Source organism: Dreissena polymorpha, chromosome 12 (genome assembly GCF_020536995.1).
Source record: "Dreissena polymorpha isolate Duluth1 chromosome 12, UMN_Dpol_1.0, whole genome shotgun sequence".
NCBI classification, from domain to species: domain Eukaryota; kingdom Metazoa; phylum Mollusca; class Bivalvia; order Myida; family Dreissenidae; genus Dreissena; species Dreissena polymorpha.
Window position 1 is genome coordinate 33,795,799 of NC_068366.1, and position 23,666 is coordinate 33,819,464.

Below are 23,666 nucleotides of genomic sequence, written 5' to 3' on the forward strand. Positions count from 1 at the left end.
TTATATTACCGGATTATTACGCTGTTGGAAAATGTATCGGCATGTTTTGTTTAGTTACAGCGCGTGCATTCAGACGCATCTTTTGGGATGCGTCTTTATCCGCTGTTCACAAGTTTTTTATTCTTGGTCTGACGTGCAATAAACTGGTCCTGACCGGTTTAGAGACTGCAGCGAATGGTTAATCACACCTAATCGAGATAAGAATGTCATTAGGGTTTGTAAGCATGTACATTGTGTAATCGATTTCATGACATGGGAATTTTAATAGCAAACAGAATCGGACCGACTGTTTGGGATTTTCAATCGGTCTTTCATGACCCCAATCGGTCTAGGACCGACAAAACTGAAAAAAATATGATCCCTGCTTATATGCTGTTATCATACTCGTCCTCAGTGAATGTGTAATCATGAGGCTGCGTGACCATGTATTCTCTTATTATAATAAAATCAAGCTGAAAGTGATACCTTTACTTCTATAGTTTCAGATCTTTACATCAAGAGTGTTGATTTCATATAAGTTTAATTCATGTAAATTCTTTGGTAATACATACAGAAATCAAATGCCACTACATAGTAATCATATGTAATATCCAGAGATATACATTTCAAAAACTGCTATATACACTGTAAATCCAATATAACAAGCCTCTTCATAACGCTGAATCCAATATAACGCCTTTTCTCGACATTCAAATATGGCGCCACCCTTTGTGCTTAATGCATAATTGCTCTATTATAATAAATTAGAGACAAACCATTACTGGGGCATGCGACAGCTTTGTTATTATTTTGCCTGCTTCTTTCTGCAGGTTCAGCGTATCCCGGAGTACGACAAGTATCTGAATGAGCTTCTCCAGGAGACTGATCCGGGTCATCCGGATTACGATCATCTGAGTCGCGCAGCAGCAAAAGTCAGACAGGTATGGTTGCAGTAGATTTTTATTCTAAGCTTGACTAATAACCGAATAGTCTGAGCTATACCACTCACCATATTGGTGGCTGCGTAAAGCTCTGGTTCATGTATACATTGTATCTGTTTCTACTTAATCCTTTACCACATAGATACATATTTTCACGCATTTGTAGTCCCTTAAAAAGTTATATTTAATTTAAGACCTTGCTTATCAGATTCAAGATTTTTAGGCTTCATCTCCAAACCTTAGATACAGATGAGCAGCAAACAGCATAAAACCTGAACAGACTGCGAGTTACTCGCAGGTTGTTCTGGTTTTATGCTGTTTGCACATAGCCATTTTAACTTTGCTTCTGAGTGGGAAAGCCTCGGCATGGTTAAGGTGTTCAACTGAAACTTCGCATGTGTTTGTGGTCATTGTGTGAATAATGTCAGCTACCAAGTTCCATAAGTCTTCCCTGCAATTAAGCAAAATAATGCACTTTTTAGTATGTAGAAACTTGGTACTACTGCAATTATTTGATTAAAACTTCACACATGTCTTTGAGGTCATTGACCAAGTTCCATTACTCTGACCTGCAATTAAGCTGAATTATGCCCCTTTTTGTACTTAAAAAGATTCAGGTTCATGTTTTTAATTGCATCTTCTTCAACTACATTTTTCTATAGATATTGAAATAAAACATAGCATGGTATGTGTTCATTGTGGGGCTTAAATTTATTATTTTTCCTTCTCACAAAAAAATTGGAGCAGCTTTAATTCTAACTCACAAAATGTTTTACTGTCTTGCAAAATTGTAAAAACTTTTTAAAGTCACTATCACGCTCACCAATACATACGGCTACTGTATTATGCTATATAAAAACATTCGACAACAAGTAGTACCATACGATGGTAAATTACAATAGGAAGACCCTAAAAACAAGTAACATTGATGTAAAAACGTTATATTACAGGCATTCGGCAAGTTTTAAGCATCTAAATATCTCAATATCGTTCCACGATGTAATCTACTTTCGCTTTCGAGTCAGGATCGGATTAATTTGGGTTGCGTTATTAATTTATACAAGCCATTTTCGCATTCGCTAAGTTCCAGTTACCCAGAATTCATTTGGATTTCACAGTATGATTATTCATGAGAGCTATGTCATGCTTCCGATGCTTACCGTATCCAATCTCGTGTTCGCCCTTAAATGTTCGGATATTTCACGGGAGATATAAATGGAATTATTTGTGGCCACAAAAAAATAAAAACAAGCATTTTGTATCTCGTTAAATCAATTCTACCAGACAACATCTAACGTTGAAATTTTGCAGTTTGCTAAAAGGAACATTGATTTTTTTATGGGTTAGCTTTATTTAACGAAATATTCGATATTTTTGAGGGTGATTGTTACTTTAACAATTGGTGTCCGTTTACTCAGGTGAGAGCTTTATTACCATCTTGTTAAAAAAACACACCAGTTTTTGTTGTAAAAATTCAGGACAAGATTACTATGAATTGGCTTTTAGCCAAGAAAAAAAAGAACAAATTGGTTTTACCTTAAAATTTCAAATGAATTTGATGTTTGCATTCCTATGTGATACCCATCTAAGTGTTTGTGTTTTTGTTTTATTTATTGCAAAATCATTTATGCCTTAGACTGACATTGGATGAACGACAATGTTTATAGCGCCAAAAAAATCAAATATTGCTTTAGTTTAGTAAGTTTGTACAAAATTTAGCATGTTTGTGTCAGGGTTTGCTTTCTTTTACATATTAAAAACATACATTTATGTGGAATTATAAAACGTAAATATTGGTTTTCACCTAATTACACTTGTTATCTGGTAATTAAGGGCATGATCTTTGGTTTTGTCTCTGCTCACATAAAGGTGATGGCATTTATAATAAACCTCAATATAAGAATAACCAACAAAAAACAGAACAAAACTCATACTGACTGACTTGCTTGAAGAAGTGTATTGATTTGCTAATTGCCACTGTGCGCATGCTTTTTTTGTCATTAATAAAATAGATTTTTTTCATATTGAAAAATGAATGCATTCCACAGTTGTTTTTTTTAGCATTGGTATGATTTTTTCTTCTGCCTGTTAATCTGTTAACCAACTGTGAATCACATATTTTCATGGGTAATAAATGCAAGTAATTGTTACATAAAAACCAGGTAGCACGCATAATATCTTTGCAATAAAATACTTTTGAATTTTTGTCATTTTCTGCATAATTAGGTAATTGAAGCCTTAAATTTTACTTTACTAGTGTTCTTTGATAAATAGACAGTCAGATTTAATGCTTTTTGTTGCATTTAAATACCAGTTGTAGAGAGGGTTCTATTATTGCCACCTATTATGGTAAAGGTTATCAAAATAAAAACAGTATAGTCAAAGCAATACAAATTATGAAAATATTACTGCTTTGAAGAAGCATGATGTATCATATTAACAGACACATATGTCATTTAAACAGCTACATGTACCAGATGTAGCTTGTGTTGTGGATATCACAACAGTGGAACACTTTAAATGATAAGCTGAACACAATATAATTATTTCCATTTCATATTTAATCCATGTTTTTGTTTTATAATAATTTTAAAATCCTACAAATATATGAAATAAAATAAATAGACCCTTTAAAAACACATTCCCTTTAATAAGCATGACAAACATTTAGTGTTTTTTCCAGGCCGTTTTAGCGTGGCGCGGCGCCATGCCCTTTTTTTTGTAGTGCCACGCTGCCCCTTTCAAAGCCATTTAGCCCCACGCTGCCCTTTCCAAAGGCCGCCGCCCTGCCCTTTCATGAGCACCCGCTGTTTTCCGCCCTTATTGATAACATCTAAATTATCCCTTGACCAAACTTCTAAGCCGACTAGTATCAGATTATGGTCCCAAGGCAGCGAAGATTCACGCGGTTGTGAATTAGTCATGCGAGAATAACCCCGTGTCAGTATCAATCGATAATGCCAGAGGCTATGTTATACCAAGCGCACTAATCGGTCGGTAATGTGTACTCCACAATAAAATCGTGGACTGTTACTTTGGAGACTTTTGATGAAAAACTCGATGTTATCCTCGTGGCAATTGTGCATTTCACATGACATAATATATCATATGACCATGGTATACCATGGTTGACCACGTTTTGTTAAATGGCACCACAGTCTTTGACCATGGTCATCATGACCATGGTCGACCATGGCCAAATACCATGGTTGACCATGGTCAAAGACTGTGGTGCCATTTAACAAAACGTGGTTGGCCATGGTCTACCATGGTAGACCATAGTCATATGGCCTTCCTTGTGTAAAACAGCACCACAGGCTTAAGTGGTCATGGTTTTGACAGAAAAAGGCTGATGATAACTGCTGGAATTTCTGCAGGAATTTTCTAGAGAATTCCAGGAAAAAGGTCAGGCTTGATAGTTCTGTTTTTTATTTACCAAAACTAGAAATAAAAGGCAGTTTGACATTAATAATTAACTTTTTGGCATTGAACACTTGTGAAGAAAGGCTCTTACTTTAAGGGAATATTATGTGTCCAGGGCCATTGAATTACTGAAAGAACTTAAAGATAAAATTCAACAATTGTAATAAAATCATTTGAATTGCTGACACTTCATCGACATTTTGGCAAACAGTTAATGAGTATGAAATTATTGGTTATGCTTCTGATTATGTTGATGACAAAAACATTCATAAAGCAGAGGAAAAAGTGATACAATGTAGCAAAAATTGGGAAACATAGGTGAACCCAGTGCCAAAGAAGTTAAAATGGAACCAATGGCTGATCAGTTTAGCCGGTAATTTATTAAAGACTTACATTTCCAAATATAACATAAACCATGTGTCTTCATTCAGCGTTCCCATTTCAACTTCCTGTGCACACAATATTCTTCCTTGGTAAAAACAGCAATGACCATGTCCAACCATGGTCTGTCTTTTGTCACCATGGTTGACCATGGTCACCATTGCCGACCATGGTCCATTTTTGTGTGTGACTATGTCCAACCATGGTCTGTCTTTTGTCACCATTGCCAACCATGGTTGACCATGGTCACCATTGCCGACCATGGTCCATGTTTTTTGTGACCATGGTCAACCATGTTCCTGATCATGTTCCACCACGGTTTTTGATGGCTGACAATCAAATACCATGGTCAACCATCAAAAACCATGGTGACCATGGTCTACCATGGTCATCGTTTCGCCTGGGTATGGTTAATGTTCAGTAATTAGGACTGTCAAAATTATTCGAATAATCGAATATTCGATTGAATGGTCAGCATTTGAATAATAAAAATGATATTCGCATATTCGCATTTTTTTCCAAATGTAATTTCACCAATATTTAATGACCTGCGAACCGCTTACTTAAAAGCAACCGAAATCACTTGGGAGTAACATGTTAGACATGACGTTCTTCGTGTCAAACTGATAACGCGGCCGGTATCAGTGTTGATTGCGCAAAGCAATATACACGCTCTAAGAAAGGCCGCGACTGTTGTTTGCCAATGGGGTGCCAATTAACGGTTTCAACTGACTGGCGAATAATAATTAAGTTTTGTGATCACAGTATGTACAGCCATTAAAATGTGTGAATTACTCAAATCACGCAATGCAATATACTGACTATAAGAAAGGGCCAGAACTGTTGTTTGTCAATTAGGTACCAATTAAGGTCTTCAATTTACCTGCGAATAATAATTTAGTTTTTGTGATCACAGTTTGAACAGACATTTAAAGATGTGAATTACTCAAAAGTAACCGATGATATAAATTAAACAATCATCAAGGAATCATAATTCAAATCTGAAAATGCCACCAGCCCCTTCTGCAGTATGGAATACTTTACACGGTCTGTGGATAAGAAGACCGCAACGTGTAATGTGTGTAAACTTAGTTTTACATATGCGCTGTCTGATACAAATCTGTGGAATCATTAAAAAATAAAATTCTATGACACAATGTTTTTCATTCTATTTGTGCCCGATCACAGTATCGGTCATAGTATTAGTCGACAGCAATACAATTATTCGATAGCAACGTTAATAAACAGCCTAGTATTTAGCAAACGGATATAACTTACAAACCAATGGAAATTAACACATAACAAGGTAAAATCAATCCAGCCGTTTTATGCGAATATTAGAATATTCGATTGAATGAATTTGCGAATATTCAAATACCGATATTGGTATTCGATGCCATCAGTATCAGTAATACTGTTTCCTCACAAATATCATAACTAAAACGAAAATTTGCGAATCTGAAACAACTTTTTTCAATTTTGTCAATTTACCAAACCGTGAAAATATCCCTTTAAGGAAATACATCTGAAGTGCAGGCAATGTGATTTGGTTTACTGACACTACCCTGTGACAGGTTGCAGATAAATAATATATGAATCAATAATTAAATTATGACACTGTTGCCATTGATTCCTGAGTGCTGGGAATTATCGGTCAACAGGGAATTGACAGTCGTTGATTTTCACCTCATGAGGGCGCTTGATGGGTTGTTTATTCAAACAATATTGTTGTAGCAAATAATGTCTTGTGTCTTTCTGTAAATTATTGGTATTTAAGTTGAAGAGGTGTTGTTTTTTATGTGTGGAAATAAGTGTTTAAGGGCCATTACGCAAAGATTTTGACAACTTTTAAAATTGTTTTGAACATTTTAAAAGCTGCATTATTAGGTTTAGAAATCATTGCCAGCTATAATAGTATGAGATTTTGTAGCTGCAGTTTACAATTATTCAATGATGATTTTTATTTGTAAAATACTAATGATATGGAGCTGCAGTTATCAGAAACATCATTCTGCACGTGAAAAATTGGTTACATTACATTAGAAGTAATTTAATGTTTTTCATAGATTTGTTATATTTTTAATAGTCATTGACACATAAGTGTAACCTCACCACACCAGATGCTTTTCTTTTTCATCACAGAAATGTGTTTTACAGGCAGTTTTGTATCCTATATTATATCCTATATACCATTTATTTCTATGGGTTCAAGTATTAAATTGTTATGAATCTCGCAACATATGTTTATCATAACAATCACTTGGAATTATTGAAAATATTTAGAAGGTGTAATGTAACAATTCCCAATATAAATCAGTCATCATAATAGTGAGATGATGTTTCATATCAAAGAACACATGAAGAGACCAAATTATGGAGAAGTTTGAAGTCAGATTTGTTGACGCGGTTTTTAGTCATGATGCGTAAACAGAAATGATTCCATAGACAGAAAATCAAATAACACTTCAGTTATTAAAACTTATGTGTTTGCTGTGGAAGATGAATGAGTATCCTTGTAATTTAAGAAAGGTGTAGACTTGTTATTGTGTAAACTGGAATATGTAATTGAGTTGAGTGCTATAGAATGGATAACGATGGATTTCTAATGGCGGTTGAGCGTGGAAATAACTTCCTTATGGACGTTCTTTCTGGGATGTTTGTGTCACCTAATAGGTCAATGTGGTTTTATTGATGATCGACTTTGACTGATCTGCCCGTAGCCGTTTGTCATGCTCAAGTGGACAGTGCAGTTTAAGGTGCATACTGGTCAGCAGTCAGTGGTACAGGGGACCTTCTTTGAGCCGCTTTCTTGGAAAAATGGTCTTAATGCTTGCATATAGTGTAAGCGCAAATTAGCCACTGCAATCTGCACAGGCTTATCTGGGATGAAACTTTACATCCATGCATTAGGACCAGTTTTCTCAAAACATGGTTTATTTATAAAGCTTCAAACAGAAAATTGAAAATTTACAATTAATCTATGAGAAACAGATGCTTATAAAAGTTGCTTTCCATGTGTTTTAAACATGTTTATCATGCCAGTAGGCCTTTACTCAGAAGATCTTAAACGAAACTCTGATTATATTACAGCTGTTTATATAAAATATAAAAACATTAATCTCTAAAGACCATGCCTTGAACCATTGTGCAAAAGTGAATTTTCAGCTCACCTCAGCACTTAATCCCTTGCATGCTGGGAAATGTGTCACAGGTCTGCTAAAATGTTGTCTGCTGAATTTCTAAAATTAGCATTTTCTTCGATTTTTTTCAAATAATACTATCAGAATAGCAAACAGTTTGGATCCTGATGAGACGCCACGTTCTGCAGCGTCTCATCTGGATCCAAACTGTTTGCAAAGGCCTTCAAAATTCGGTTCCAGCACTGAAAGAGTTTAAATACAGTTGCTGAGAACAGGTCCTCTGGTCTCAGGTGAGCAATTTTAATTTAATCAGAGTGCCCTTTTGTTCCTAGGCCGAAAGTTTGCTGAGCCTATTGTTGATTTTGAGCTTTTAAACGGCTGGCCATGTGAATGAGACTGTAAGGTCAGGGTCATAGCCCAGCGGTGGCATGGCTTGATTAGGTAAGCATTAAATCATGGTTAAACATGGATAGTCGCTTACAGGGCAAAGACAGTGCAATTAGGATTCAAGTGAATATCTGATTGTTTTGAGTCAGAATGATTGGGGACATAAGCAAATCTGGGGACATATGCAAAAAGGTTTTTAGTGGACTACTGTTGTTGGGAAATATATTGATCTTTATGGTACTAAGAAATGTCTTTGTTTATACTACAAATATATGAAAATAAACATGCAAGAAACTCACAGAATTAAATAATAGTGCATATTACACTATGTGCATCATACAATGCAGAAAATGAAATAAAGTTTTAGTTAAATTGATTGTTATTACACTAAAACAATTTATAAGAAGTTATAATAAAAGTATAGGAATCTAACTTTGATTGTTTATGACACGCTTAGTGTTTAGCATACATGCCATACGTCCCGGATTGTCCGGGACAGTCCCGGAAATGAAGAACTTGTCCCGCTGTCCCGGAAATCTGTCAAATGTCCCGGAATTTACAAAATCCATATATACATGTACCTTATCTTAGGCTTAACTGCACCTCGAATCTGTGTATATCTGCAGCGTCTCCTATGACAATGCCTACCCGAATAGGCAGACTACGCTACGTGTCAAAATCAATCAATTAACAGGGGTCCTGTTATCATATCGATTGTCTCACGTTCTCGGTCACACCGAAAAGGCGGCATTGTTTAATGTGGTTGTTAATTGACTTTAATCTACTACGTCATTATTTCCCGCTGCATAAGGGCAAAGGATAGTTGTTCACACATAAAGAAGTCGAGTAAAAAAGTAAGCATATAAAAACCGTTACTGTTTTGTTGTATTTGTTTTATTGTGATTGGTTGTATGTATTATGAATTGATTTGAGTTGACGATCTTACGGTACTGTATTGTTGTATTTTTTATTATATAAATGTTATAAATGAATAAAGGCGTATCAACAACTACACGTTACACACCGGTCTTAATAACAATAACGCAGTGACGTCACCATCTATGTTTAGAACGCTTACACTGAAAACACGTGGCTTGTATCTAGTAACGGAAGTAGTAATGTTTAATTTAACGTTAATAGATCAAGTGTATTTCGGATAGGCTTTCGAACTTTTGCAATTAACGATGCGAAACAAAAAAAAGTACCAAAAATGCATATGTCTATAAATATCGCTACATTTTATACATGTCCCGGAAAATCGGCAAAAGTCCCGGACAATTTAACTCAATGTCCCTGAATTGGTCTGAAAAATTATGGCATGTATGTGAATGTCCCGGAATTGGTCTGAAAAATTATGGCATGTATGTGTTTAGTAATTTCATGTGAATTTTAGGATTAGTAAAAACCTCAAGATGTATACTGTTTATTTATAGTCATAATCCTTGGACCATATTGGGCGAAAAAGTTTAATAATAGAATTGTTCATTACTTTTGACTGATTACTATTGACTTTTTATTGTCAAAGGGCATTATGTTTAATCAGGCAAATATAATTCCAAATTTGCTGTCACTTTGGATTTAGTCAAAATCATCAGTAAAGGTCAAATTGTTACCCAAAGTGCTCATGTCAAAAATATATTTGATGCTTTGGAGGATTTTCATGTTTGTTAATGGTCTGAATGATACAATTCCCCGTTGAATGACCATGACGAGTTTGAATAATCAAGTTGCTGTTATGGACAGAAAGCTGGACATGAAGTTCTATGTGATTAGAAATTTACTGTTCCCTGTAAGTACGAGGAATTTTAGTCTGCATTATTTGGTTCTGGAAATGGTTAATAGATGTTTAAATCTTAGGATGGATTTGTATCAGTATTCCAGTTTCATAAGTGATTTAGTGATTGTCATTTTTGTGGTTGATAATATTTGGATTCTTGTGATTTCCATAGTTGTGATTGTCAGTGTAATATGATGGACATTATTGTAATGGTCAGAATTGGGATTAGAGTGGTATTAGTGACATTGTTGTGATTGTCAGCCATGTGATTGTTCTTTTCATTTTTGGCGTTATTGTGCTACAAGGGAATTGAGTTGCGTTATGTGAAAACTGGGCTAAATGCATGTGCGTAAAGTGTCATTTCAGATTAGCCTGTGCAGTTCGCATGTGCAGTTCGCACATGCTAATCATGAACGACACTTTCCGCCTTTACTGGATTTTCGTGTAGAAGAGACTTCCTTTAAACGAAAAATACCATAAAAGTGGAAAGTGTTGTCCCTGATAAGCCTGTGCGGACTTCGCAGGCTAATCTGGGATGACACTTTCCGCACATGCATTAAGCCTGGTTTTCTCAGAACACGTCCCAACTGTTGAGACTTCCTGTAGTGATAATGTTACCAGTGGTGCTCTCATCATAATCAAATGTGTTTTCACTGTCATCATCATCTACATGATGATGATCATCATGAACATTACAATTGTTTTTGTAATTGATGTAGTTAAAAACATCATCATCATCATGATTGTTGTTGGTGGTGTCATTATCATCATCATCATAGTTGGTGTTGTTGCAAACAAAATCATAAGCATTGTTGTTATTATGATCATGATCGTCATTGTTGTTACTTAAAACATTTTTCATCTGTTGTTGTTGTTATCATCATCATCATCTCTGTTGTTGCTGTTGCAGATGGTGAAGGAGCGGGAGGATGAGCTGGAGAACATGGACAACATGCGGCGTATGGAGCGTGTGCAGTACAAGTTTCCTCATGATGACCTTCAGCTGCAAAACATTGAGGTCAGTGTCGAGGTCACCTTGAGTGCATAACAGTTATGTGGTTAAATAACACTAATTCATCGGGTCCCATTGTACAAATGCTAACTTTTAAAGCATTTCTTAGCCTTCATCAAATTGTGCAAGCCTGCTATCATTTAAAGATGGATCTGTCCTCTTCCAATAATTGCAATCAAAAATATAATTTATTGCATCTGCTAAGACAGTTAATCTCCGCTGAATGCATACCCCCCCCCCTGAAAAATCTTTTATGTAAGCCTCCAATATAAGGCATCAAAGTACTCTAGACACGTATTTGAAATGAGAAATAACCACATAAAATTGTTAAATGGCTTTAATTCAAGAGAAGACAAATGAGAAATAACCATATAAGATTGTTAAATGGCTTTTATTCAAAAGAAGACAACGTACTCTTTAGAAATAGGCACTGCTTTTAATTTTAAACCATAGAGGGATACAAAATGATTTAGTGTTATGTGTAACCTATGAGTTGAGTGTCATCGTTGTGTAGATGGGGTTAAATTGCATGTTCATAAAGACTCAGTATCCCCCTGAAGCAGCCTTTTTGGTCTATGCGATCCATACATGCTGACGCAGGAGAACACTGTATGTTTAATTGTATTTTCTGTTTCTAGGATGACAAAGTCTCTTATTAATGACTGCCTCTTGTATGAAGTTGAAAGCCGAGTCTTTAATTGAACTTCAAGTTCTACACAAGCACAATATCATTTTTATCAACACCTCATCTAACAATTGAATGTAAAGTGAACAGCCATTATTTATTCAAATATCATAGTTTGCAATTCTTTAGAAACCTCCCTAAATTTGAATATGATAATAAGACATATACATAAATAACTCACTAGTCTTAGTCAATAAGGACTCAACTGTTAGGCTGGGTTTCCATGCATCCGCGCTCCACGTCCGCGTTCCGTGTCCACATTCCGTATACGGACACGGAGTATCGTTTCCATGCATCCGCTTATTCTTTAAGCCTTTTCGTGTAAAAAGCTCATTCCAAACGTGGTGGTACGTGGATTAGCATGTCGTTATAAGAAGAGCACACAATTTTTATGATGACTGCTGCGGCAGTACTGCATGTAAGTAGACGGAAATTCAAACATAGGTACTGGACACCGGCCATCATAACAAACCGTCAAACTTACGATACATACTACCATCTTGTTATTGAATTAGAGCTGAATTAATGAAAATAAGCATAATTATATTGATAAACATTACTGATTAATTCGTATTAGACAGAGTGTACACGATGCAGACGATATATATTCGCAAATTACTATTCTCCCTTATCTGAAACGCCATTTCTTTGGCTATGCTTTGCCAGATGTTTGATGCAATGTCTTTGTATTTTTTCATACGTTGGTTGTATATTTCAGGGTGATCACTTACTAAATTTATTATTTTTTCACTAATATTTATGCTTTTAAATCGACCATTCATGTTGACTGTCCGTGAACTGGGTCCGCATCCGTGAAAAATCGCTCGCAATACGCGGACGAAAAATGCGGACGCGGAACGCGGCTACATGGAAAAGCTCCAACAGATTTCAACCAGTTCGTTTTTTCGCGCACACGTAAGGCGGACGCGGAGACATGGAAACCCGGTCTAAATCTGACACTGTTTATTAAACAAGCTAGCCTTGCTCATGGGAAAACAGGTATTAATACATATAAGTAAAGTGGGGTCCAAAAAAACAGGACTTAATACATATGAGTAAAGTGGCGTCCAAAATAACAGGTCTTAATACATATGAGTAAAGTGGCGTCCAAAATAACAGGTCTTAATACATATAAGTAAAGTGGCGTCCAAAATAACAGGTCTTAATACATATGAGTAAAGTGGCGTCCAAAATAACAGGTATTAATACATATAAGTAAAGTGGCGTCCAAAATAACAGGTCTTAATACATATAAGTAAAGTGGCGTCCAAAATAAGCCTGTGCAGGCTTATCAGTGACAACACTTTCCACTTTAGGATTTTGGTTTAGAAGGGACTAATCTAAAAATGAAAAATTCCATTACCGGAAGGTGTTGTCCCTGATTAGCCTGTGAAGACTGCTTAGGCTAATCTGGAAGAACACTTTAGGCACATGCATTTAGACCAGTTTTCCCAGAACACTTTAAGCACATGCATGTAGACCAGTTTTCCCAGAACACTTTAAGCACACGCATTTAGACCAGTTTTCCCAGAACACTATAAGCACATGCATTTAGACCAGTTTTCCCAGAACACTTTAAGCACATGCATTTAGACCAGTTTTCCCAGAACACTTTAAGCACATGCATTTAGACCAGGTTTCCCAGAACACTTTAAGCACATGCATTTAGACCAGTTTTCCCAGAACACTTTAAGCACATATTTTTAGACCAGGTTTCCCAGAACACTTTAAGCACATGCATTTAGACCAGTTTTCCCAGAACACTTTAAGCACATGCATTAAGACCAGTTTTCCCAGAACACTTTAAGCACATGCATTTAAACCAGTTTTCCCAGAACACTTTAAGCACATGCATTTAGACCAGTTTTCCCAGAACACTTTAAGCACATGCATTTAGACCAGTTTTCCCAGAACACTTTAAGCACATGCATTTAGACCAGTTTTCCCAGAACACTTTAAGCACATGCATTTAGACCAGTTTTCCCAGAACACTTTAAGCACATGCATTTAGACCAGTTTTCCCAGAACACTAAGCACATGCATTTAGACCAGTTTTCCCAGAACACTTTAAGCACATGCATTTAGACCAGTTTTCCCAGAACGAAGCACAAGTTTTTGTGAGTTTTCTTTTTCTGCAGTTCTATTGTGTTGCATATATTTATACAATAAATGTATGAGAGAGTTATTAATCTGAAAATTTATTTGAACCATGAAACTTTTCATTTTGAAATTGGTCTGTGTGCGGTCTGACAACATAGTGGCCATGTCAACATCTTGTTCTACATATAAAACCATGTTAACCAGACAGAAAAAAACAAGATTGTCATGTGACATTGCCAAAATCTCCTTTTCAGATGCAAATCTGTGCTGAAATATTTGTGTAAATTAGTTCTGCATAAACTCATTTGTATTACAGCAGTATCTATTTACATGCCGTTTACAAATGCATATTTCACGGTTTGCAAGCGTGCATTATACATCTCATATCTGTGCATCGTTTTAAATTACTGGTACATTCCTTTCATATGATTTACGCATCTGAGTATTTAACGCCCAAATTTAATTAGTTTATTTTTTTAAACATTTTTTTTGTATAATGTTTTTTATACTTACAATAATGAAAGTAATAGTTTTAAAGGAAAACCTCAAACCCACTAGAGTGACTCTCCAATTGGAAGAGATTTAACTTATTTTTGTATATAAAATATTCAAGTTTTCTGTTTGTAAACAAAGATTGAGAGTATTAACAGCTGGGTAATGAATATTTTACCCTTGTTCTGGGAAAACGGGGCCTAATGCATGTTCATAAAGTGTCTTCCTAGATTAGCTTGTGCAGTCTGCACAGGCTTATCTGGGACGACACTTTCTGCCTATTTTCGTTTAGAAAAGACTGCCTTCAAAAAAATGTTTTAAAAGCAAAGAGTGTAATCCATAATTGTGGGAACAGGCTAATTCAGGGCGACACTGTCTGCACACACATTAAGTCCAATATTCTCAGAAAGAGGCATATGTAAACTACGGACAACATCGGCTTAAGAAAGTAAACAAGATGTATGTGTGCCCCTGACTTGGGAATGGAACAGTCTTCTTTATAAGGAATTCAAAATCAAAATAATAATATAATTATTTTTAAGGTGATAAGATATTTTGTTAAACAAAAGCAGTATCTAACTCAAGAGTAATAAATATTGCCTTGAATTAAATGTGGACATGTTGACCATAGAATAACTAACTATTAGGTGTCACAAAATCAGTGCTTACTTGAAATAGATAACACTTGCAATGTAATAAATTTATGAACACATTACCTGTCTGAAAAATATAAAAACAAAAATTATCCTGAAAGTTAAATGCTAATTTCTAGCATGGTCAGCCATGCACTTGACCTGATGGCTTTTGACAGTATTTCATGGGAGATAATGAAACAATATGAGGGGCCAACAAATCCATGAAATTCCTTGATGATCATGGGCGACATTTTCCCATTGACATTGTTAAGAACTTTAAAACCTTGTAAATGGTTATTATTTAAATTTAATTATGGCCAACACAAAATGTTTGAAATGAACAAAGCATAAAACCAGAACAGCCTGCAAGTAACTCGCAGCCTGTTCAGGTTTTATGCTGTTTGCTGCTCAACAGTATCTAAGGTTTGGAGATGACGCTTTAAAACTTGAATCTAGTAAGAAAGGCCTTTACTTAAATTTTACTTTCTAAGGGACTACAAATGCTTTAAAACACTAATCTAAGTGGTAAAGGGTTATATAATGTAGAGTTTAAAACATATCCCACCTAGAGTCAAAGGTCATATAAGTGCTGGTAATCATATTTCCATGTTACAGATTTAACAATTCATTCATTGATCGAATGTTTAACATTTGTTTCATCTACTTCTGAGTCTCAATTGCAGATGTTAATAGGTTTTGCACTCCTTATAATGTTCATTGATCGGCATTAATTTGTCAACGATTGAAAACAACTTAGCCGCATACTTATAACTTCTGCGTGTAAAACTGTAAAACGTTTAAACATCACTCTTGTCAGTTGTAGAGGATTGCTGGTTGTTTTGAAAATTAACCAATTTAAAAGTAAATATTACGACAGAAGTGTGTCATTTTGGAGTGTTAATTTTGAATTTAAAAAGTGTTTGACCATTTTACTGTTTAAAAGGTTGTTTGACTGCTTCATGTTACCTAGTGTTGGGGAATAAAGTAGTTAATGGGCGTTATAGAGTATTAAAACATGGTGACTATATACATGTGGCAGCTGCAAGAAAATTAGGCCATAATTGGAATATTTCATAATTTTTTAAGGATTTTATTACGTAAATCTTTCGTGATATCATAAAATACCAGGTATGTTTATTTTGCAAAAATTTTACATTCCTTTTGTGTGTCAACTTTTATTCAAATTGCTGTGTGCTTTATGTACCATAAACTGGGTTAACCATTATGGCCTTTCAACAAAGTTTTGAATTATGTTTACATTAAGTTTCAAAGGATGGTCTTAAAATATGAAGAAAACTGTGCCGATATGAATGCAAAAATCACATGGCATCATATAAATTATTGAGTTCCCCTGCTAGGTCATATTGCCTTTATACTAATGGTCTGTGTTCAACAGTCATTATTTACATAATATATCTCGATGTTATGATTTGAAACGGCAACTATTTAAAACATCCCATTGAAATGTCTTTCATCACCTGTTACTTGAGATGTTTCTTGCATTTAATGATTCATGTTATTACTTAAATGACTTATGATTATGTTTTCTATTTGTTCTATAAATGTACAATTTTTTTATGAGGTTCTTCATGGGTTTAAAAGGGTAAACATTAAATACTAATTCATAAAAATATTGCTTAACATTTTTCTTATCAAATATTTACATGAAAAGATGATATTGTTACATGATATGCTCCTGTCTTGTTGATAAATGTTCAATATTTTTGAAGTATTAAAAACACACATCACAGATTCCCTTTCTTAGAGCCTCAAATATTTGGGTGTTCTACTTTGGAATGTACATATTGATGCGTGAAAACTGCAATGACAGATATTATCTATGTTTTATGTATTTAATATTCAAATATTTGTAATAATTTGTGTAACATTTACAATGTAAAGAAAACTTGGAGACAGCTTATGTTCAGAAATCTTGATGGCTGCAGTCAACTTAACCCAGCGATTCATTTCGATTCATTTCGAACAATCATATCATTCTCATCCCCACAAATTTCGCTGGTTATCATTGTAACCTGAACATTTACAACATTTACCACAATTATGATGGAAGCAATTTGAGACGGATGAAATTTAATAATAAATATGAAGTATTAGGTGGATAGACTTAACATATTCCTAAACAAGATGGTTAACAGGAAAGTCACATTCGGTGTCATATGATCTTAAACGGTTCTTCTGACAGTTATTATAATTTGTGAAAACATTAACAATAATATGTGTTTTTACAAAATAATATATTGAAAAAGAACTAGGAATTGCAATGTGTATGGTCATAGTACATAATGATGTGTGCATTTTAAATATAAATTTTAAAGTAATTACGGCTTGATGTGTATGTTTTATAATGGTTTTATTGACAAGCAAAAGAAACTGAAAATGTTATGGACTTGAAGACAGCACCTAAGATGTCTCAAGTAGATTGAAGTGGACATTTTATTGGCATGGAAGGATATTGTATAACATAGATATACGCCTGTGAATTTTAGCTGTCATGTTTATGGATTTGAATTTTGATATATTGCTTTAAATGGCACAAACTAGGGTATATCTCTTTCACAGAGTTGTGCAAAACGAAAACCACTCTGTTATTTAACATGTGGAATCTGGAAATATCCGCAGTATAATGTTGGATGTGATATTAATTGAGAAACAGTTTAAAAAGGCCTAATCGTAGCCGTATAAAACATTAACAAGCTGTGCCATTTTAACGAAGAAGCTATATTCAATGATATAGAACCTAAAGACTAAAGTAAACGAAGTATGTTCCGAAAAAAATTCAGTTTCCACCATATCCGCAGTAAGAGCGAAGACCTGGTTGAGGATATTGACAGTTTGAATTTCAACGAGCCTGTGTTTCCATATGAAAATGAGGTAGAACCTAAATGAGGTTGATTTGTGCATATTTGTAAGGTTTATTAAAAAATACCCTATTCTTTATATTATACAGTTTATCAAGGGATTTGCACCCATCCATAACCAAAATTAAGTTGGCGGGAGACATCAATTCAACGAATGTGCTTGTTTGTTAAGAAATTTTATTGTTGATATGCATTTTTCAATGGGCATTTTTTATTTATTTATTTACTGATAATTTGATTGTGTCATTCAAGAGTGAGAAAAAAAACAGATTACAGTATCTAGGATTAGTTAACGCGAAAATGTGAAGAATTTAATATCCGTTTTGTATACATTCGAAAATCCTCAGGAACTGCAATTTTCTGTCAGTTATTTATCAGTTTAAAACTGAATTTGAACGAATTGATGAGTAAATTATGTGATCTTATTGCTAGCACAATATTGTTGCAAGGAAATCCTTTTCAAATTTATTTAGTCCCTGACTGGTGGACAGTGAGTTAGATAGATAATCTTCGATGCTTTGAGGTATTTAACATTAAGACTGATAGTATTTATCTTGTATTAGTTATTCAATAAGGCTGTATGTAAATAACATTATATTGGAATTGTTGCTTCTATAATGCAGTCATTTGTTGCTTGGTCAAGTTAAATGCCTAACAATATCAATGTGTGCTATATGATGAACTATGTCTTTTTAAATAAAGATATTTGCTTTGGAAGATATGCATTGTTTAGGCACATTAGAGCCATTATGTAAAGGCTATTTTATTTAACAAATTTGAAGATTTTATTTCATTAATATCGCCATACATGGATAGGACAAGCCATTGTATTATTCAAATGTTAATGGATTCCTTTCAGTGACAACTTTGTTATAAATTGCTTCGAGGGAAAACAATATAAGTCTATCTTTCATCTTGTAATTACAATATATGTTAGTAAATTTCATATTGTGACAAAAAGTGAAATGTAGTAAATTAACAATGTGACAAACACAGATCCATCATGGTTTATTCATGGTTGTTATGTCAAGATTGTTTATCATAATAGTTGTTAGTCAAAAGTGGTTAGGTCAACATTTTTGTTTAAGGTGGTTTGTCCAAGGTCATTTGTGCAAGGTCAATTGTGCAAGGTAGTATCTCCATTGTGGTTTGTACAAGGTTGTTTTTGCAAGGTAGTAAGTCCATTGTGATTTGTCCAAGGTCATTTGTGCAAGTTGGTATCTCCATTTTAGTTTGCCCAAGGTCATTTATGCAAGGTAGTATCTCTATTATGGTTTGCCCAAAGTCATTAGTGCCAGGTAGTATCTCCATTGTGGTTTGTCCAGGGTCATTTGTGCAAGGTAGTATCTCTATTGTGGTTAATTTCCCAAGGTCATTTGTGCAAGGTAGTATCTCTATTGTGGTTAATTTCCCAAGGTCATTTGTGCAAGGTAGTATCTCTATTGTGGTTTTCCCAAAGTCATTTGTGCAAGGTGGTAAGTCCAGTGTGGTTAATGTCTCGGATGACTTGTGCAAGGTTGTTAGTCAAGGTAGTTTGTCCAAGATGGTTGGTCTAAGATAGTTTATTTAAGTCTAACATGGTCCATGGTGGTTATTCTTATGTGGCTTATCAAAGGTGGCTTGTCGGTGGTTAGTCAATAGTGGTAAGTCTAAAATGTTTGTCAAAGATTGTAACTTCAACCTGAGTTGTCCAACGTGGTTTGTCCAAATTTAAGCATATTGATTAATTTACTTTGGAAATGGACCACCAGTACCTTATGGTTCATTGCTAAATATGAAGCCCCCCCCCCCGTACTCTTTTATTCCTAATGCCCCCCTCTATCCCTAGAGGTATATATAATCCCCCACCCCTAAGCGTTTATTAATTCTGTTTAATTTAATTCTATTGATCCCTATGTTATGCACAAACCACCTGAGTAAATTTAATGGAACAATTTAACATAGATACGTTTACTTTGTCATTTCTTGACTACCTTGACCTCTGAATACTTGCTTAAGAACAGTTTATCCCTTGAGTAGCTTGTAGCTTATATCAGTTTAGGTGTATATCACTTGTTTGGATTAAAATAACAAAAGATTTTAAAGCTATTTAACACTTGAAATAACCCCAATGAAATTTCTCTCTTCCCATTAATTAATTCCTTCTAATTTCTGTCTTGCTTCAAGAAGGCATGGCATGTTAATAGACATCTGTGTTTGAAGGCGCAGTGTGCGATTTCTTAAAAAGGTATGGAACTTCGACTATTTGGATAAATATGGCTGAAATGTAGAAATTGTTAAGACAGTGGATTGCTATCTATCTAATGGTTCATTGTGCATAAAAATGTCAATTGGTGTGTTTCGGGTTTGAAATGAACGACTGAACGATAAAGATGGACGCTAGATAGGCTATGTGAGTCACTATCTTTCAAGGCCATTCAAATGTTGTTTGTTTTATCTTTTATTGACTAAGACATATAGTCAGACATGAATGATTTAAAGTCATCAGTAAAAGATGTCATAATTTATGTCATCCTTTAAGGTCAGAGATCAAATATATGTGGCCAAAATCGCTCATTTTATGAATACTTTTGCAATATTGAAGATAGCAACTTGATATTTGGCATGCATGTGTATCTCATGGAGCTGCACATTTTGAGTGGTGAAAGGTCAAGGTCAAGCTCATCCTTCAAGGTCAGAGGTCAAATATATGTGGCCCAAATCGCTTATTTTATGAATACTTTTGCGATATTGAAGATAGCAACTTGATATTTGGCATGCATGTGTATCTCATGGAGCTGCACATTTTGAGTGATGAAAGGTCGAGGTCAAGGTCATTCTTCAAGGTCAGAGGTCAAATATACGTGGCCCAAATCGCTTATTTTATGAAAACTTTTGCGATATTGAAGATAGCAACTTGATATTTGGCATGCATGTGTATCTCATGGAGCTGCACATTTTGAGTGGTGAAAGGTCAAGGTCAAGGTCATCCTTCAAGGTCAAATATATGGGTCAAAATTGCGCATGTAATGTCACTTCTGCAATATTGAAGCTAGCTATTTTATATTTGAAATGCGTGTGTATCTCAAGGAGATGCACATTTCGAGTGGTGAAGGGTCAAGGTCAAGGTCATCCTACAAGGTCAAACATCATATAGGGGGACATTGTGTTTCACAAACACATCTTGTTGAAGATCAAGTTTGACTTTTGTTTTTTTCATGTATCACGGTTTATATGGGTTCTAGTCAAGCAAAAATAACATTATTCAAACATTTTTTCATTGTCAATGTGTCCTTAAATTGTGAATTTGTTATTATGTGTAATTTTTATGGTACCAAGATTAAAGTATTTATTTTGATAAAAATATGTTTCATTTTAAGCAATGTAAAAGTTATTAAGTAGTTTGAAACAAGTAAAAACAGATATGCCACATATTTTCAATATGTTTTAATAATTATTATTACGAGTCAATCGTGTAATTTCAGAGTGCATAAGTTAGTCATTTTCAATTTTATATATAAAACAAACTGTGACTGTACGTTGCTATTCATCATGGGAAGTATGAGTAGGTGTGTTGGTGGATAGCGGAGGAAGTTGGGATAGTTACATACATTACCCTGAATAATGTTATGTCATACATTTTTACATTAGAAACTGAAGCATCTTAATTGCAAGTTTAGATAATCCCATTGGGGCTAACATCAACTATATTAATGAACATTTTCATTTTGTTATGAGTAACCTTAGCCCAACGTGCTCCGAATGTTTCGATTGTTTACCTTGGTTTGCCAAAACAAAGAAAGTTGATTACACTTTCACAACTTTGTGTATATTTAAGAGATAATATTTTGAAAAAATTTGAAATCACGTAGACTCTGTGGAACGTACAAATTACCTCCCTTTTCATTAATATGGCACCTATATTTACAATGCAATGATGCTAAGCAATGTACAAAGAATGTGAACATTGTTGTGTTGCTGTGCATTCAAGTGATTAAGTTCCTGATGATTTCACTGCATCACCGAGAATGTTTGCAATGTTTTGTATTAGCGAAAACACCTTTCGGAACAAACATGCAAAATTTGCTCCCAACTTTCCAGAAGTTTCAATATTTTGATGCTAATTTGTAGTTTCTAAATGAGCATTTAACATTGTCTCACCTTTGTGAAGTTGCACCAACAAGTAATTCAGTGCTAATTTGTAGTTTCTAAATGAGCATTTAACATTGTCTCACCTTTGTGAAGTTGCACCAAGAAGTAATTTAAGACATTTTTAAAGGTTTGTGTATTACTTGAAAGACCACTGTGAGGGCTGAATAGGAATACTCTGGAACAAAAAAAGTTTCTTGTGAAAAAAGATTTATGAACAATTTTCAATGCATTATGGGATTTATGCTTAGTCCTACACTCATGGGAGAAATTATTTGCAGTGGGAAGGTACATTTATTTAGCTTTTTTTTTGTAAGTGTCCAATAAAATTCAAATAAAATTTCCCGCGGCTAGGTACGAATGAATACACTTCATTTATTCCATTGGCTGATTTGAGTATTCCACCAGAACATTGGAAACATATACGCGTATTTGTAACACTGTCTTACTGCATGAAACAATTTTATTTGTAATGAAAAGGCTTAATAGATAGAACAGTTTTACACTCAATTCTCGACATCAATACAGTTTGCGCGTGCACCTTTTATTTTCAGAGAATTACCAGCGCAACGCGTTTATATTTAAAGGCTATGTTCTCATATTTAGTACTTACTTCCATATTCTTGTCAACATGTTAACATGTAAAAGTATAAAGAGCAGTGGGAGCGAGGCCTCACTTTAATACATTGCATTTCAACCCGGGTCAATTCGCGGCCAGTGTATGAATGTCAGAGTTTATATACAGGTCATCACCGGAGTTAGCGGCCAGTAAAATAATAGTTATATAATAAATACGCTATCCGTGAACTTGGTGACCTGGAATTTTCTTTAGACCAGAAATATGTAGAACTTAATGTGTTTTCAACAATACAATGATAAATATTATTTTTGATTAATTTAACAATAATTATTCCACCATATTGACCAATGTATTAAGCATGAGCGCGATGATTATCGATACTGTTAATAATCGAATCAAATAGCAATGCCTGACAAACCACTAAAACAGGTTTGTTCGAAGAACGCGCCTATAAATACTGATACTTCTCATGTGGCCGGTTGACTCGTATGTTTTAATTTCACTCCCATTCTTCTTTTGGTTTTCTGTTTTGTATCTATAGGTTTATGACCAGCAATATGTAATAATGTAAAATAAGCCGCGAAAACTCCGCGTAACATCCCGTTCTGCGTGTGATGCAGCTAAGAACTGCACAGAAAAAAGACATTCGCTATCCTTGATCTCATTCATTGAACTATCAACGCCGTATATCTTTTTTAAAGATATTTCTTGTCTGATTTATGATGTGTGTGTTTTTCGCCTCAGGTTTTATCGACTTTTGGAGCACCTTGTGTCATATTGCCATTATGGTGTCAGTATAATAACCAATGAACATATTATGTCTGGTGTTAATGTTTTATAAATGTATTTTTTATGGGGAATATTTACATAATTTGAAAGCCATTTTTCACACAAGTTCAGTTTTTAATGAACCCAAAGAGAAAATTGGGTCAACAAGAACAGTATGTTTAATAGAATTAATAGACTGAATAATCACATTGAAAGATCAATGTTATATTGAATTTCTTTCATTTAATTTAAGTAAAATGGTCCATGAAAAATTAATTTTAAAGTGCACACTTCAATGCAAGCTGTGAGAATGGAAATATAATTTGGGTTGTAAGATGTATTTGAAGGTATTGAGAACA

At 34.6% G+C, this 23,666-nt stretch overlaps 1 protein-coding gene across 6 annotated transcripts in view; it reads left to right on the forward strand.

Annotated features, from left to right (window-relative positions):
- Positions 1 to 23,666, forward strand: part of LOC127853683 (uncharacterized) — a 171,132-nt gene that overhangs the window by 106,915 nt on the left and 40,551 nt on the right. For 5 of the 6 annotated variants that reach the window (XM_052388397.1, XM_052388396.1, XM_052388398.1 and 2 more), the window contains 2 exons: positions 810 to 920; positions 10,939 to 11,046. In XM_052388397.1, the coding sequence (XP_052244357.1) occupies positions 810 to 920; positions 10,939 to 11,046 (219 nt within the window). Of the gene's footprint in view, positions 1 to 809; positions 921 to 10,938; positions 11,047 to 17,516; positions 17,845 to 23,666 lie in introns of those variants that run through there. The other variant, XM_052388399.1, reaches the window with a different exon arrangement.